General features: G+C 40.5%; 1 protein-coding gene across 1 annotated transcript in view; it reads right to left on the reverse strand.

The window, feature by feature from the left end:
• Positions 1-18,930, reverse strand: part of ANTXR1 (ANTXR cell adhesion molecule 1) — a 261,306-nt gene that overhangs the window by 195,274 nt on the left and 47,102 nt on the right. The window contains exon 4 of the mRNA XM_007521257.3: positions 636-717. Coding sequence (XP_007521319.1) covers positions 636-717 — 82 coding nt within the window. The remainder of the gene's footprint in view (positions 1-635; positions 718-18,930) is intronic.

The raw sequence follows: 18,930 nt of genomic DNA on the forward strand, positions 1-18,930 counted from the left end.
CTAAATTTCCTTAACTTTGTTGCCACTGAAATTCTGTCTCAACCACTAAGACATCCCATATAGAAAGGTACGCCCTGGGGGAGTCGGACCATAGCGTAGCAGGTTAAGCACAGGTGGTTCAAAGCTCAAGGACTGGCATAAGAATCTGGATTTGAGCTCCCGGCTCCCCACCTGCAGGGGAGTCGCTTCACAAGCGGTGAAGCAGGTCTGCAGGTGTCTTTCTCTCCCTTTCTCTGTCTTCCCCTCCTCTCTCCATTTCTCTCTGCCCTATCCAACAATGACATCAATAACAACAATAATAACTACAACAATAAAACAAGGGCAACAAAAGGGAATAAGTAAGTAAATAAATAAACAAATAATAAAAAAAGAAAAGTATCCTTTGGGAAGAGAGAGAACTTGTGTGTGATAAGATTTCAAGACTGCTAGCCAACAAAACTTTCGTTAGTGTCAGGGAAAGAGAAAGCAAATTCGTTTCTTCTGATCCTTTGCATAGCTATCAGTGTATAAATTTATTTATTTTTTACTCTTGCCATGGGATTATTACTCAGCGTCTTTAATACATGTGCTTTGTCTCATTCATACTCATGTTGATGATCACACATGACATATGGTTAAAATTGTTTTGAAATTACCCTTTCAAATCCTTCATGCATGTAGGTGTCTCCTCCTGGCAGAACCTTCTGAAGTTCTTCTAGTCCTTGACGGATCTGTTCCCTGAAATCCAAAGACACCCTGTTAGTCTTAAGAACATTTTTGTACATTTTTGTAAGTTGTGATTGACGATCATACATTTTAGCCTTTTTCTTTTTAAAAAATATTTATTTATTCCCTTTTGTTGCCCTTGTTGTTTTTTATTGTTGCAGTTACTATTATTGTTGTTATTGATGTCATCATTGTTGGATAGGACAGAGAGAAATGGAGAGAGGAGGGGAAGACAGAGAGGGGGAGAGAAAGACAGACACCTGCAGACCTGCTTCACCACCTGTGAAGCGACTCCCCTGAAGGTGAGTAGCCGCGGACTCCAACCGGGATCCTTACGCCGGTCCTTTCGCTTGGCGCCACTTGCGCTTAACCTGCTACGCCACCACTCGACTAGCCTTTTTCTTATCTCCATGAATGCTGCTATATTGTCCCAAAGTCCTCTGAAAGCCCCTCAGCAGGGGAAGTATATGTAGTATTTTATCTATTCAAAGCCAGGCACAGTAGAGGATAAGTGAGATTACAAGGATTATGGAAAGGATTCTGCAGCAGAAAGATTCATCTGCTTATAAAGTCATCCAGAAGCCAGACCTTCTACCTTCTGCAACCCTCAACGACCCTGGGTCCATGCTCCCAGAGGGATAGAGAATGGGAAAGCTACCATGGGAGGGGGTGGGTTATGGGGATTGGGTGTTGGGAATTGTGTGGAGTTGTACCCCTCCTACCTTATGCTTTTATTCACTAATCCTTTCTTAAATAAAAATTTTAAAAAAAAAAAGGAAAAAAAAGAAATAAATAAAGTCATCCATTCCCTTAATAAGACAAAGTTTTCATTTTACCTTGGAAAAGAGCCTTAAAATGCGACTTCATTTTTATATTAGGACGCAAAAGGTTCATGTGAGCCACAAGGAAATGAGTATGGGAATCCTGGCCAAGGCCATCACAAGGACCATGGGTGGGAAGAACTGGTGTCTGGAGCAAACCCCACTACCCACATGACTGTGCCAAAGGAAATCTTGTAGTCAGCTTTGAAATTAAAAGCTCAGGCAATCCACACTTTCCAGGATAACCAGAGGTTTTCTGTGGTTCATGCCTGTGTTTTCCTATGCAGCTTGCTCAGGGTGGCAATGAAGTAGGAAGAGGAAGTGGGCTATGGCATTGGGAAAAGGGCTGACTGGCAGTGGGAAACATAAATGGCTTGAGGACTGAACAGAATTTTTTGTGTGACCCTCTCTCTGGGATGTCCACATTCATGTTCATATATATATATATATATCTATATAAATATATATAGATATTTTTTTTCCTGCAGGGTTATTGCTGGGCTCGGTGCCTGCACCATGAATACACGGCTCCTGGAGGCCATTTTTCCCCCTTTTGTTGCCCTTGTTGTTGTAGCCTCGTTGTGGTTATTATTATTGCCATCATTGATGCCGTTCGTTTTTGGATAGGACAGAGAGAAATGGAGAGAGGAGGGGAAGATAGAGAGGAGGAGAGAAAGGTAGACACCTGCAGACCTGCTTCACCACCCGTGAAGCGACTCCCCTGCCGGGGGCTGGAACCGGGATCCTTACGCCGGTCCTTGCACCGGTCCTTGCGCCTTGCGCCACATGCGCTTAACCCACTGTGCCACCGCCCGACCCCCTCATGTTCCTGTATTTTAAATAGCCCCATACTCTGCTAATGGCAAGAAATACGATTCCTTAAAAAATAAACCTTATTCATAAACTGTAAGTTTGTAAATGAGTGGAAGTTACTACCTCCTACTCAGGTATCTCTCTCTCTTTTATTTATTTAATAATGATCAACAAGACTGTATACTCAGATCTCTTAATGACAGGTAGCTAAGACATACTATTTAAATCAAGAGAAGAAACTTTCTTTTTAAAAATGTCACCTCATGCTATCACTCTTCCATGAGTGGCCACTCCGGGCCACTTTTTTCCATTATTATTTTAGAAAGGGAGAGACAGGTAGAAAGAGAAAAGAGATGACAGTACTACACCACCATCCATGGAGCTACCTCTGGTACTATTTAGGGTGTTCCTATGTAGTACCAAGCTTCAAACCTCTACTGAGTGAGCTACCTCCTGGTCCCAACACTCTTTTGGAGTAAGTAAAAAACCTGGCATAGTTTGAACATTCACTGTGCTTAAAGGCCCAGCTTAAAGATTTCTGTTTTCATCCTTATAGTAACCACTCCAGGTAGGTATTATTATCCTCATAATACAAGTGAGAGAACCTGGATTCAGAGCTGGTAAGTAGGAGAGTAGCCTTGAAGTCAAATGAGACTGACTTTCTACTCTGCTAAACAACTGCCTAGGCACAGAACTGCAATGGGGAAGTGGGAAAATTTCTAGAATACCTGCACTAGTGAAAAGCAAGAGTAATTTCTAATATCATCTGAGTGGTGTGTTAGGAACACACCACATATAATTAGTTTACTTATATCTTACGATAGTTGATTTTACTTAAGCGTGGTTGTAGTTGTTTTAAGTGGATTCTGTTATGTTCATTTTACAGTTAAGCAAACTGAGTCACAGAAAGGGTAAGGAACTTGCTCATAGACCCTTAGCAAATGAGTGGTAGAGGCATGGTATGAACCCATGGCATAGGCTCTCACTCACTGAGATTAAACAGTTTCTGGAATAATGAAATGAAATGAATGAATGAATAAATGAATGAGTGAATGAAAACTACTGCTGATATATTCTGACAGTTACTAAAGACTAAAGTCTAACACCCTTCTTAAAACTTGGGTAATGCTACCAAAATTTCCACTACAGATGCAAGAAAAGAGTGTCCTTGTATTTTATGCCTGACTGTGACAGCCAAGATTGAATGCGTGAACACAATAGGAAAGTATTGAATGACTGAAGCTGAGAAACAGCCTTGTAAAATTGTAGTCTATTTTGTTCTGAAGAGGAATCCAAAATTTGAGTTTACAAGAGGCCCTAGAACATTCCCCTATACCACTGCCTTATGGTTGGTCACAGTTAGAAGAAATAAAGGGTTAAAGGGGTGGCTGTAGTTAAAAGCAAGCTAAGAATTATCAAAAACAAAAAACAAGAACAAAAAACTGGTGTAATGGGGTGGCTGTTGGTGAGGCCAGATTACCTGGCTATTAGACAAACTGAAAAGGGATTAATGTAAGTCTGCCCCTAGCCTGGGCAGCTTGCTGTTGCTGTTGTAGTGGATGTTTAAAACCAAAAACTCAGAAATGGAGAATTGTACTGACTATTTCTTGTTGGTATGCATGAGACCCCTTCTGTTTCATTTGGTTTAAATCCCCCCTGCTTAACACTATTCTATTTACATAACCACTGTTAACAAGTTCCACCCTCCCTCCAGGGCATTGTGGTTCAGTGATAGGATTCTCTCCTGCTCTGCCCCTTCTTTGTCACACTCTGATTTTCACCAGTCACTTTTCTCTCCACCCTCTCTATGTCACATCCTGTTTCCACCCTACTTGGCAAGTATATATAAAGACAGCATTGTGAGTTTTAGAGTACTTTACCTTGAGTTTAGCTTAGCTCGTCTTAGATTGTGCTGTGTCCTGCATGAATAAAGAGATACTGCCTACAGCTCAACTATGAGTCCCTGGTCGTCTGTTACCCGCCCATGAAGCCAGCCTGGCGAAAACAACATAACCCATAGAAAACAACATATGGCGCCTGAACAGGGACTGAAATAAGCCCTGAAACATGGACCGGCATCAACGTGGGACCCTACCCACCCATCGTCCAGATAAGTAAACTTGGCTACCCATCCACCATGGGTTGCCTTTCTACTTATGAAGAGGTTTGCCAAAGCCTCTACTGTTTCATCATGAGACAGTTAGTCTGTCTCTGGAACATTTTACTCTGGGCCACATTTCGGTTCCCTGACTGGGAACTTTGGTTTCTTATGACCGGGATCATAGAGCTTGGGAGATGCACGGAGATTTCTCCTTGGACTTTCTGGATTCCCTCTCCCATGTTTTCTGAGGAAAAGGACTACATTTTGCTCCGGGCCACAATTTGGTTCTTTATGACCGTAATCATAGACCTTGGGATATGCATGGGGATTTCCACTGGGACTTTCTGGACTTCTTCTCGAATGTTTCCCATGGAGAAGGACTACTCTAATTTGAAGAACATTCTCGAGTACCCTGGCAGTTCCCAAGTATGGAGACACGTGGTTAGTTCTACTCTCCTGATTGGATTCTTTCTTCAATGGGAAGACGCTTTTAAAAATGGGTGCCTGAAGCAATCCAGCAGGAACAGTCAGAAGCACCCTAAATGGAATTTCGAGGAGCTTTTTGGACTTGGACGCCCTCCGGGGATTCTTAATCTAATCCTACATGTTGAGATCTTGATAATCTGGTTCAAGTTGCGTTTCATAAGAGAATGATTTGAATGACTGAATTTTAACATTGACTTAAAAAAAAATGCTGGATGCAGCCATGATTTCTAGAGACATCCAGAAACAATCCAAAAAATTGGTTTTTTTCTCTCCTTTGATTTCTCTTTTACATCTTGACATGAATCTGAAATGTTTAATCCTGGAAGCCGTATGAGTTATGGGTGGGGCAGATAGTGCAATGATTATGTTAATTATTCTCATGCCTGAGGCTTTTAACCGTGGTTCTTCTGTTTACCTTTCTACATTTTATTGAGTTTAAACTGTTTAAACAACCTTAAAATCATACTAGAAAGGACTTCCAATTATAATGGAGTTATCAATTATAGTAAACTTCTAATCTGCTACAAGTTTTGTTTGACAAGTAAGTGAATTTCAGCTGTCAAAGTCTTCACATGAAAAAGCATCTACTCAAATGGAATTCCTGGAAATCCATTTGGATCCGGTTCTCTGACATCGCCCCCGGAAACCAATGATGAGACCTGGCACATCCTGAAGAAACAGATTCACAGACTCCAAAGATCACTCTCTACAGAAAAGCAGAATTCTGATGGCCGATATTCCCCATTGAGACAGACGTGCAGCGTTTCATCCTCTGGCATTTTCTTCTGTGGTCAGCTACTTTGGACTGACACCTCCATCGGACTTACTGGTGCACACTGCTGTGTTTCTCAAAGACTAACTTCAGCCAATTGCCTTGAGACTTTATAGACCATGTCCCCTCGCCTGCAGGCTCTGTCCCAGAGGCAGAAAACTCCCCCTCCTTATTAGGTTATGCCCACAGAGGCATGAAGCGCCCCAAGAGGCAAGAGATGCCCACAGAGGCAGGAAACGCCCTTTGAGGCAAGAGATGCCCCCAGAGGCATGAAGCGTTCCCAGAGGCAAGAAATGCCCTTTCGCCTGCTAGGCCTTGCCCTTTTAGGCAAGAAAAGCTCCCCTTGGCATCACGCTGGTTATTGCTGCTCGCCTATTTTGTTTTCCATGTCTTATGCCAGTTCTTTTGAAAATGCCTGTACGATATAGGTTTCTGTTCACCCCACAATGGCCATTAGTTAAAAAGAAAGGGGGAATTGTTGGTATGCATGAGACCCCTTCTGTTTCATTTGGTTTAAATCCCCCCTGCTTAACACTATTCTATTTACATAACCACTGTTAACAAGTTCCACCCTCCCTCCAGGGCATTGTGGTTCAGTGATAGGATTCTCTCCTGCTCTGCCCCTTCTTTGTCACACTCTGATTTTCACCAGTCACTTTTCTCTCCACCCTCTCTATGTCACATCCTGTTTCCACCCTACTTGGCAAGTATATATAAAGACAGCATTGTGAGTTTTAGAGTACTTTACCTTGAGTTTAGCTTAGCTCGTCTTAGATTGTGCTGTGTCCTGCATGAATAAAGAGATACTGCCTACAGCTCAACTATGAGTCCCTGGTCGTCTGTTACCCGCCCATGAAGCCAGCCTGGCGAAAACAACATAACCCATAGAAAACAACAATTTCTTATCAATATCCATATATCAAACCACTTTCTAGCTCTCCATTCCAGAAAATGGAAGCCTTCCTTGATCGTCTGCCTTAACTTTCCCCTCTTTTCCATTTCTCTACATAATCTAGCATCAAATTTCATTATTTGTCCTCTAAACATAAGGTGAATTTGAGGACTCCATTTCTTCTGCTAGTGTGACTCACCATCATGTCATACTTAAACTGCTAGGGCATCATTTTGGCATCATTTCTTACATGGCTGCCAGAGTGTTCTTAAAATCCAGACCAAAACATGCCATTCACTTCCCTGCTCCAATCCCTTGTGCTGTAGTTGATTACATGTGGGGTAAAAATCCCACGTCCTTGACATGATTTTTCAGTTTCTATATGAGGCAGCTCCTCAGTTCCCTGCCCAGACTCCCTTCACTTGACATGCACTCGTCTCCCCAAGCTCCTCTCTCCGTAAGGTCCTTCACACCTGCAATCACCACTGCCTGGGGACTGGGAATACTTTTTACCCAGTTCTTATGGGTTAGTTTTTGTCCAACCTACTGCATGAACTTAACTATTAATGGTTTATTTGACATCTCTACTCAAATTTGCTCCCTCTATTAGAATACTTTAGAACTAATGACATTTGATTGTGTTATGATTTTTCCCCTCATATTCAGACTTTAAAATCCAAGAAAGTTAGTCCATGCCCTGTTTTGTCTTCCACAGTTATCTTCTGCATCTGTTACTGTGCCTAAAAATCATAGACACTCAACAGATACTTATAGAAGAGGTGAGAGGGAATGGGAATCTCTACTGTTAATCATCCTGGAAGAAGTCAGCGTAGGGGACAGAGGTGCTTTGTTTGACCATGAAGAGGTTGGAGCTGACCTGGTAATGAAGCCTATGGCACATCTGGGCTCGTGTGGTGGTTATAAACCACTCCTTGTGTTGCCTTTATTTCTAAAATGTCATTAAATCCTATCAAAAGGCATAGCCAAATTTCAACTCTGCTGTTTGGCAATGAGATGGCATATATGTGTGCATTAGAAGGAGGGCTAAAGAAGAGAGCTGTGTCTCCCACCAAGAACATAGAGTGGAGAGTGGGAAGAATAGCTTTAGCAATCAGAGGACAGCTTTGCCCAGCAGGTCAGCATTTTCTTACAAGTAGTGGCAAAGGCAAGGTGGCAAGAGGGTGAGATCAGGGTAACCAGGTTTTGTTCTTGAGTTCACAGAGGTAGCACCATGGAATACTTCAGAACAGCTGGGAGAAGCAATGTGGGAAAGCACTCATTTCTGACAAGGGAGGAGGGGACTGGGCATAATAATAAATACGGTTTTGTGCTTAGGTCATAGACTAGTGAGTTTTGGAACATTTCTGGCAACACTAAAATTGGAATATTCAGTTAGTATTGAAGCTTAAAAAGGGCATGCTGGGGGTGTGGAAAAGGTTTCTTGGCTTCAGCATATTTTTTTTCTGCCAAACAATGTCTGGGAATTGGGTGTTTTTTCTAAGACCATTCAGTTCCTTTTCTTTACAAGTATTTTCTTGAGTCTCCGATTTTCTTGGTTCAAGGATAGGCAAAGGTTGTTTTAGAAAATCCTCGATACTTGTATCTGGTAAGATATGAACTCACTGGTCCCAATCAGTAACCACAAGAGATCAGATGATTTATGTTTCCACCTTTCTACTTCCTGTCCTTTCTGTGCATACCCACAAAGTCTAAACATTGAAATAGATGGTTCCATGGGAATTTTGGGTCCATTTTAATGGGACAGTAGAACTAGGATCTATATTTTACGCTCTCTTAAGAATGGAAGAAAATTGGAAGAAAGATCATTTAAAGGAAGTGATAAGAACCTCTTGAGGACTTGGTTATTACCAAGTGAAATCTTATCTTGGGAAATGAGACATGCTGGGCGTTTGACAAAGAGAGGCTGCTACTAAGGACTTTTTGTGTGTGTGTGTGGTTTCATATGTCTGCCAGTGTTCTTATTTAGAAGTTAAATGTTTTTAGGTCACATGTCTTGTGTATCTTTGGCAACCCCTGCAACACTTAATGACAGGTGTTGAATAGGTGATTTGTAGTTGAATGAATGATTCCAGCTTGCATGCATGAATTCATTCATTAATTTCTACACTATCGAGCATGCACCAAGCAAGGGGGAACTAAACTGGTTTGTAGATGTTGGGGGTATGGGTAGAATCAGTCAGTCACTTTCTGTTGCATTGAGAACTTCTCTGTATTTCATGAAGATTAATTTCTGGGAATTTGGTTGTCCTGTGGCATTTAGATAGTATTTGCTGAAGAGAACAGTAAAGGATGAACACATAAACACTCCAAAAAACACTTGAACAAGCTTTTGTCTTAAGTATCCTAGCGATGTTCCACTACAAAAAAAAAAAATCCTCCTTGGGGTTATATAAGGTCTACCATATTTTGAATCTGTAAAAACAATCTCTTCTACACCCCCAAAATAATCCAACATCAGCTCTGCATTGTCAACTTCTTGTCTCCCAGTAAAAGAGCTTCTGTGGAATTGGATTTTGCTCAAATATCTTGCAGTTGTTGGCCTCAAAGCCTCAACTTATATAGTAAACACACATAACTAGTGCTGTGCTCACAGCATTTCCAGATGGTCTTATGACTTCAGTGTTGACCACAAAAAAACAGAGTGAATGGAGCAGAAGAACATAAACTAATGAAAGACATTTTGTTGCTACTTTTGGAGTAAAGAAATTCCACAACCAGATAGAATCATCTGTTTATGATGTATATAAATCACAGTTTCTTTGGGACTTTGGCTGAACGATAGACCAATACAATTAATTATATGAAGGCACATGCTGAGTAAGGATCCTTATGTAAGTATAACTTAATTATAGTAATATACACAAATATTCATTCACTTTTTTTTTTTTTTCTACCAGGGTTATCACTGGAGCTCTACAAATCCACTGCTCCTGTGGCCATTTTTTCCTCTTCCTTCTTTCTATTTTACTTGATAGGGCAGAGAGAGATTGAGAGGGTAGGGAGAGAGAGAAAGATAGATAACCACAGACCTGCTTCACTGCTTCCGAAGCATCTCCTCTGCAGGTGGGGAGTGGGTACTCAAACACCAGTCCTTGTGCATGGGAATGTGTGTGCTCAACCAAGTGCACCAGCAGCCAGCTCAGGTAGCATACTCTTCTCAGTTTAGCAGTCCACAGTATTCTCTTTTATTTTAACTCTGTTTTATAGTGATGTGGGAGTTGAATGTGGAACTTCAGAGCCTCAGGCATAAGTCTTTTGCATAACCATTACACTATCTCTTCTACCCAAACTCATCCTTATTTTATAACAGGTAGCTAGCTATAAGTTAATATTTTTACTTCTTATAAAATAAACTTTTTTTTTTTTTTCCTCCAGGGTTATTGCTGGGCTCGGTGCCTGCACCACGAATCCACTGCTCCTGAAGGCCATCTTTTCCCCCTTTTGTTGTAGCCTCGTTGTGGTTATTATTATTGCCATTGTTGATGTTGCTCGTTGCTGGACAGGACAGAGAGAAATGGAGAGAGGAGCGGAAGACAGAGAGGGGGAGAGAAAGATAGACACCTGCAGACCCGCTTCACCGCCCATGAAGCGACTCCCCTGCAGGTGGGGAGCTGGGGACTCGAACCGGGATCCTTACGCCTATCCTTGCACTTTGCGCCACATGCGCTTAACCCACTGTGCCACCGCCCGACCCCCTAAAATAAACTTTTAATAGTGTACTTCTGCACAATTCACTCATCGTTTATGCTACTGTTGTTGTCATGTTATACTTTTATGTATGTAATAAACTCCAAAGTACAATGCTACTTCTGTCTTAAATAATTTTCTTTGTGTAAAAGAAGGTGTCTTTTCCACAATTTACCCCTTTCATTTTCTAAAAAATATTGTATTTATTTTATTTTAATGAGAAAAAAATACAGAGAGAGAAAGAGAGAGGTGGAGGCCAGAGCACTGCTCAGCTGCCCAGCTCTGGCTTATGGTAGTGTTGGGGATTGTACTTGGGACCTTGAAGCTTCACACATGACAGACAGTCTTTTGCATAGCCATCTCCTCAATCTGACCTTCCCTTTTATTTTTGTAGTTTCTACTTAATTTCCTTTCAGCCTGAAGAATTATTTTACTATTTTTTTGTCTGTACTGAAGACTTGTTGGTAATGCTTTTCTTAGTCTTTCCTCCTGAAAGTCTTAGTTTTGCCTCTAAGTTTAAGGATATTTTCATTATATATTGAAGTTTAAATTGACTATTTCTTTTCATCTCTATAAAGATGTTAACCCTGTGTCTTCTGAATTGCATATTTGTTTTTCTGGTGAAAGTAAATTATTTTCATTGCTGTTCTTCTGATTGCAATGTCTTTTTAATCTCTTCCTCTGTAACCTCTTCCTCTGACTGATTATCTTTTTATCCTGGTTTTCAGAAATTCAACTCTGATGTATTTAGGGAATTCCCCCCCCCCCCCGATTTATCATGTATGGGATTCTCTAAGCTTTATTTTAAATATTTGTTTGAGGAATACTGTTGTTCCAGTTACATATATATTAGCCCACTTGATATTATCCCACAAATTATAGGGTTTGTTTCATTCTACTACTACCCTTCAATCTTTCCTCCTTTTTTTCAGTCTATATACTATCTGCTACCTTATTTTACTGTTCATCAACCTCTTTTCTGGTCCTACTTTACTTTTCCATTTCATAGTTTCCTCTTAGTTCCTTCTTTGGTTGTTCTTCCTAATATTCCATGTCTTCTCTCATTACATTTACCTTTTCCTATAAATTCTTTAATATCTGCTAATCCTAATGATCGAGTCATCTGTGGCTTGTTTCCCTTACTTTGCTTTATTGTGTTTTATTACTAGTATGGACCAAATTTTCTGACTCTTGCTATGTCTTATAGTCTTTTAATTTGTATTTCAGACATTGCTTATTTGAAAAAGCAGTGGAGACATGTATAACACTTAATTGTTTTATTTATTCACGTAAACCATTTATTTTTGAAAGCTGGGGCTGGGGGTCTTGAGTATTTAGATTACTTTTTCAATTAGATGATCTTAGACTGGGCTACAACATTAATTAGAGTATGTTCCCTTTTCTTAGGTCAACTTTCAGTCTCTCTCCCTGTGTTTCCTTTGTGTTTCTTTCAGTATTTCATTTGAGAAGTTAGGCACAACTTCAGAATTTTTGCTTGACCTTTGTAGATGTCTCATAGATTTCCAGAACCCAAAGAAAAAAGAAAAAAGCCAAAACAGTGGGATTATGTAATTTCTTTCTACTTTTCAGCAACTTCCTCACTGTACTTTCTTGGAGAAATGTAGAAGTACAGGTGAAGGAGAATTGTCTGACTAAGGTATTTCTTTTTTCACTTAAACACATTTCAGATAACCTATCTCTCTGACACACATGATTGTCTAAGGCTCAGTTAACTTTTCCTCATCCCCGAAGTCTCAGTCCATGGCTGATTACTTTCCAATTGACCAGACCCTGACCAGGCAACCGCCTCAAAGCATGGAAGCTTCAGACGATTTCTACTCAGCTATGAAGAGCTTGTTTCTTTCTCATTCTGTTCATCAGTGCTTCTTGTGCATGAGTTAGCTAATAACATAAGAGTTTTATTTTCCCTGGACTTTTATGGTTTGATCATGGAAATGAAGGATTTTAACATTCTTCTACATACTAATCAGAGGCAGATATACTATACCACCTCTTTCCAAATATTTGTGATTACACATTTGTCTGAAATCATAAAGAAAATCAAGAGAGGTTGATTTTCAGCATATAAATATACTCTATAGCGTCTCTCATATTAAAAAAAACACAAGGGGCCAAATGGCAGTGTACCAGGTTAAGTGCACATAGTACAAGGATTTAAATGCACAAAGTATAAGTGCAAGGACCTGCACAAGGATCCTGGTTTAAGCCTCATGGTTCTGTACCTGCAGGGGGGTTGCTTTACAAGTGGTCAAGCAGGTCTTCAGTTGTCTATCTATCTCTCTCTCTCTCCCTCTCCTCTCTCAATTTCTCTCTGTTCTATCAAAAAATATTGAAAAAATGGCCGCAGGAGCAGTAGATTCGTAGTGCAAACACCAAGACCCAGTGGTAACCTTTAAGGCAATACTAACAAAAAAAAATCATCTATTCCCCATACCTTATCTTTTAACCAGTTTATGTACATCTTTTAATTAAATTAATTAATTGGTTATTGCTGGGGCTTAGTACCTGCACTATGAATCCACTGTTTCTGGAGGCCATTTCCCCCATTTTGTTGCCCTTGTTGTTTATCGTTGTTGTTGTTGCTATTATTGTTGCTATTGCTATCATTGTTGTTGGACAGGACAAAGAGAAATGGAGGGGGCGGGAAGACAGAGGGGGGAGAGAAAGATAGACACTTGCAGACCTCTTCATCGCTTGTGAAGCGACCCCCCTACAGGTGGGGAGCTGCGGGCTCAAAGTGGGATCCTTATGCCGGTGCTTCTCTGTTCGCCTGGTGGAGATTTACTTCAAATGTGAAGTGATCCTCTGCTGCTTGTTCATAATGAATGGAGATTGGCCTGTTCTGTGTGCAATGGAGAGACATGCCAATTGATGGATGGCTAGCTTTTGTCAACAGGCTTTCTTTCACTGAGCACCCTCAAACATCATTATACAGACATATATCTTCTAAGATATTTATTTCTAGGGAGATGTAGTTTTAAAACTATTTATTTGGGTGTCAGGTCTAGTACTGACAAAGGGGTGGGATAGAAGTAGCAACATTTGCTATACAAATGTCTCCATAATCTATGTGTGCCTGGTGTCTCTGCCTATGAAGTCATTCTTGTTTAATTATGCCAGAGAATATATTTCTCTTCCCCAGCAGAGTTGGAGAAGTACTTTTCAGAATCTAGTGGAGATAGATCATTTGAAGGTTAAACAGTTTCTTAGTTAAATTATTAACAACGTTCCATTTTTCATCCTCTAACCAATCCTTGCTTTTCCCAGTATCTGCTAGTTTGAGATGTGGAACTTTCCAGGGTTCTGGCAAAATTACAGAGCTTGTTCCTACTCAATTTCTCCTTCTGCAGGATTACTTTTGACTCTGGTCTATACTATTTGTGTTATCTGTCAGTCCTCCATCTTCTTTATTTTAATGCTGTGTATTTCCTAATTTCTGTAGAGATGGACGTTATGGTTTTGTTTTACTTTCTGCTGGTTTTCTGATGTGTTTTGTGTGAGCAAAGGGTCAAAATGTTCTTACTACACATTTTGAAGTTGGAAGCCCTTGCCTTGAATCCTTTCTGCTCTGACTTCTGTCTCAACACACTGCTGAAACTGCTTTGGTCGAGGTTGCCAATGATCTCCACATTGCCAACACAATAGTTATTCTCTGGGTTCATCTTAACTTCTTAAAGCATCTGACACAGTTAACCTCTACCCTCAATTTAAAATGTTTTCTTGTCTTGATTTCTATTACAATGGATTGTCTTTATCTCCTTCATTCATTGCTCTTTCTCATATTTCTGTGTAGGCTTTTTCTTCTCTTTGCCAACTCCAAAGATTATAGTGCCTTGGAACTCAGGTCCTATTTTCTTACTACCTGCACTGTTTCTGTAAGGTAATGTTATCCTTCCCGTAACTTCTGTGCCATTCAAAGGAATATAACTGGAGAAAAATAGAGTTGGGGTTGAATTACAGTTCTAGCATATCCTGAGCATGTCATTGAACTTCTCTGAACTTCATTTTTACAAATATAAATGAAGGTGTGGAAGAGACCCTTCCAGTTTGCAGTGTTGCATCTGATCTTTGTTAGGACCAAAGAATGAGCATAAACAAAGTATCTCTGAGACCTGGAGAGGCCATAGTTGACATGTAGGAGTATGCCACAATGTGACAAGGTATCAGTGTTGGCATGTAACTAAGAGAAGCCCATCAAGAAATTTCCAAAGGCTGTAGCTCAAGATGGCATAAAGGACACCATAATTTGCCCAAACTCCTCTTTGCACAGCTCAAATTTGGTTGGCAGTATCTGGCTTTTTAAATAAATCTTTCTCATCACTAGTCCTTTTCCCACTCAGTCATGTTTTACAGGAGATGGGTGTGGTGAAAGCGGGCCCCTATTATGATTACCAAAGTATACAGTTTCCTCCTCTGAGGATATTCTTGGTTTCAGTAGGCCTGGACTGATGCTTGTAACCATCTACAGTAATCATTTTGATGTACATGAGCCCGCTAAAACTGATCACAGTATTTGGAAAGACATAACTATCATGACACTCTGCCAAGACATGTAAAATAGAGTTTATGGAGCTGTGAGTCAATTTCTCAGACGGCAGCTGGAAGTAGACAATCCTAAAGTGGGTGATCAGTAAGAGATTTCTGTTTTGGTCAGACCACTTCTCTTTAGCAGAGGCTGTTTGAGACTACAGTTGTTTTCAGAGACAGGGCTTCTTTGTCATACTTTGGAACAATATGGTATTGAGATGGAGTAGCTAAGAGTACAGTGGGTCCATGCCAGATAATCCAAATTACAAGTCGATCTCACAACTTGCAAATGGGCACAATTTATATGAGGACAACTGGGGGACTGTACAAGGTGTCAAGAAAACTGGGGACAGAGAGAACTCTTAAATGAGTCCAGCATGCTTCTGCTGTGTAACTCTGCTATCTCAATGAGTAATCTTTTTTAATTTTTATTTATAAAATGGAAATATTGACAAGACTATAGGATACGAGGGGTACATTTCCACACAATATCCACCCCCAGAGCTCCATATCCAATCCCCTCCCTTGATAGCTTCCATATTCTTTATCTCTCTGGGAGTATGGACCTAGGATTATTGTGGGGTGCAAAAGGTGGAAGGTAGGGCTTCTGTAATTGCTTCTCTCTGCTGAACATGGGAATGGCAGGTCTATCCATACTCTCAGCCTGTCCTCAATGAGAAATCTTTTTTTTTAGTTTTTTATTATATTTATCTATTTTCCCTTTTTTTTTTGCCCTTGCTGTTTTCTTTTTATTGTTGTTGTTGATGTCATTGGATAGGACAGAGAGAAATGGAGAGAGGAGGGGAAGACAGAGTGGGGGAGAGAAAGGCAGACAGCTGCAAACCTGCTTCACCGCCTGTGAAGCGACTCCTCTGCAGGTGGGGAGCCGGGGGCTGGAACCGGGATCCTTACTCCGGTCCTTGCGCTTTGCACTATGTGCGCTTAACCACTGCGCTACTGCCCGACTCCTTTCAATGAGAAAAAAAATCTTATACCTGACTAATGACAGTTTAAATTGTTGTAGCCTCTTGAGAAAACAAGTTAATCATGCCTAGTGGAATTCCATATTTACAATACCTTAAAGCCTAGAGATGTCATCCTTATTATTTAAAGTTAGGTATCACAGAAAAACCTGTGCTTCTGATTTTCTAGGAGACAGGAATAAGAGTAATCATTCTAATTTGTTTATAATAGCAAACTATTAAAACAGATTAATTGTCCATGGGTAAGAGAAAGACAGGACTATGGTGGTGCATTATAAGAGTCCATTTCGATTCCAAATTATATTCCTCCATGAGGATAATTTCTGGAACCATCCGTTCCACCCCGGTTCCATGGCTGCCAGTTCTTAGCAACATCGCCCTGCCAGATATTCGTCGGGATGCGGCATCATCTAAGTTCATTTCCCACGTCTACGCTCGACCGAACCTGCCAATATACGCGGATATCTTCGCCCACCCTGTCCAACGCTTGACGTCTCATCACCCAATCTGGTCCCCTATGCCTACACTGAACTTCTCTGTTCCAGACTCTTGGAAACAGAGTTGGCAGTCAGCTGAGGTAAAGAACAAACACCTCATCACAGACCCCTGCAAGCGTCAACCGTCAACCCGGCTTTGACCTAGCACGTTATGATTGGGCCCTCCTCAATTGCTATTGAACAGACCATGGCCGGTGCACCACTATGTTCCATCGCTGGGGAGCCAGAGACACCCGAACTGCCCCTGTGGCTACAGACAGACTATGACCCACATAGTCAACGACTGCCACCTCTCCAGATTCAAAGGAGGTCTCGAAACTTTACATCAGGCTCAACCTGACGCTGTTGACTGGCTACGGAAGAAGGGCAAACGCTAGAAGAAGAAGAGTGCATTACAATACAAAATAATAAAATATGTTAGTTAAAATGAATCAAGTATACCTCCATGAATCTATATAGAAAATGTCTCAAAAACATGATGTTAAGTATAAAAAGATATACAGCCTGCCCATTTATTATAAAGTTTAATATCGTGTCTTAATAATGTAACAGTTATGAGCTACATGCATGGCGAAACAGTACATTATCCATGTGAACTATCTTGCTCTCCTTGAACCTGTAGGATTTTTTTTTACCTTATGTAAGTATAGAATGGTTATATGTTAAAGGCTTCAAGAAGGATGTGAGTCTGAAAAAGATATTGGATATGCTGTGATGAGTTAAGGGGAGTATGTCCAGAATGATTTGGGGTGATCTGTTAGCTTCATGCCAAAAATCTTGAGAACTTGATTCTTCAAAGGCATTTCCAGAACAAACATCATGCAGTATTGTGCCAAAGTTTTCTTTTGTGTATTTGCTGGTTTCTCTTCTAGTGTCTATATCTTTGATCCATTTAGAGTAGACTCTTGTGCATTGTGATATCTAGTGGTCCAGTTTTATTCTTCTGCAAGCTCCAACCCAACTTTCTGAGCACCATTTATTGAAAATACTGTCTCCACTTGATGTTTTGAACCCCCTTGTCAAAAATTAGTTGTGGGGGTTTATTTCTAGGCTCTCAATTCTAGGAAAAAGACATGAATAAAATTTTCACTAAACATGAGATCCAGATAGTCAACAGATATGTTTTAAAAAATGTTCAAAGTCACTGATTACTAGTGAATGCAAATAAAGACAACAAATGGTATACCACTTTACAGTTGCAAGGATGGCATACATTAGAAAGCACAGAAATAATAAATGCAGGGGACTGGGTGGTGGTGCATCTGGTTGAGCGCACATGTTACAATGCACAAGGACCCAGGTTCGAGTCCCCAGTCCCGACTTGCAGGGGAAAACTTCACAAGCGGTGAAGTGGTGCTGCAGGTGTTTCTCTGTCTCTCTTCCTCTCTATCCCCCTTCTTTCTTGATTTCTGGCTGTCTCTATCCAATAAATAAATAAAGATAATAAAAAAGAAATAATAAATGCAGGTGAGGATGTGGGGGAAAAGGATCACTTGTACATTCTTTGTTGGTGGGAATATAAATTGGTTCAGCTCTTGTGGAAAACAGCCTGGAAATTTCTCAGAACACTAGAAATGGTCTTACCCTACAATCCAGCAGTTCTCCTATAGATCTATTCAAAGAATACAAAACCAGCTATCCACAGAGACCCATGTATGCATATGTTCATAGCAGGATCATTATAATAGCTCAAACATGGAAGCAACCTAGGTGTCCACAATAGATGGGTAGTTAAGAAAGTTGTGGTGGGGGTAGGGCAGTGGTGCATCTGCTAAAGTGTACATGTTACAATGCACAAAGAGCCAGGTTCGAACCTCCAGTCCCCACCCGCAGGGGGAAAGCTTTGCAAGTGGTGACGCAGTGTTACAGATGTCTCTCTGTCTCTCCCTCTCTAGCACCCCCTTCCCTCTTGATTTCTGGCTGTCTCTATCCAATAAATAAAGATAATGAAAATTTTTTAAATGAATAAAGTTTTTAAAAAATCACACAAATGTAACATCATATGCCACATAGTGGTAATATCGTCATATTCTTAGCATTATTAATCCTTCTAACAGCTCAGTGAGGTAGGGGTTATTATTATACTTTTTTTACAGATGAAGAAACAGAGGGATAGAGAATTAAAGAACTTTCCCATGGATACAGACTCCATAATACTATCTTTCAATCAACAGGACAAGAGAATAAGTGAATGCTCTCCTTGACTTAATCTTAGTTTCCTCATCATCTTTCCTTTATGTAAATGACTGAATAGTATCTCTGAGTGGAACAAATCCAGGTTCTTTCAAGTGCAGTGCATCTTCAGACTCTTTCTCTCTTGTTATTTTTAAATTTAGAAAAAAACCAAAAGGGCTTTTAGAACTATGTCTCCTGGTAATGACAGCCTATAATCATTCTGCTGCAGGAATCAAATGATGTGTTCAGAATATGTCATTTTCTCCTGTGACACTAATGGCAAAACCACATTCCAAACCAAACCAAAGATGACTGAGAAGGATAGAGAAGTGTGGTCTCCCGGTTTCCACTCAGCAGTTTGAGCCAAGTGTTCTTGGCTTTCACTCCAACCCCTTAAGCAATAAGCAAGATACTTAACCTCTTAGACCC

The sequence above is a fragment of the Erinaceus europaeus genome, chromosome 3 (assembly GCF_950295315.1).
Source record: "Erinaceus europaeus chromosome 3, mEriEur2.1, whole genome shotgun sequence".
NCBI lineage: Eukaryota > Metazoa > Chordata > Mammalia > Eulipotyphla > Erinaceidae > Erinaceus > Erinaceus europaeus.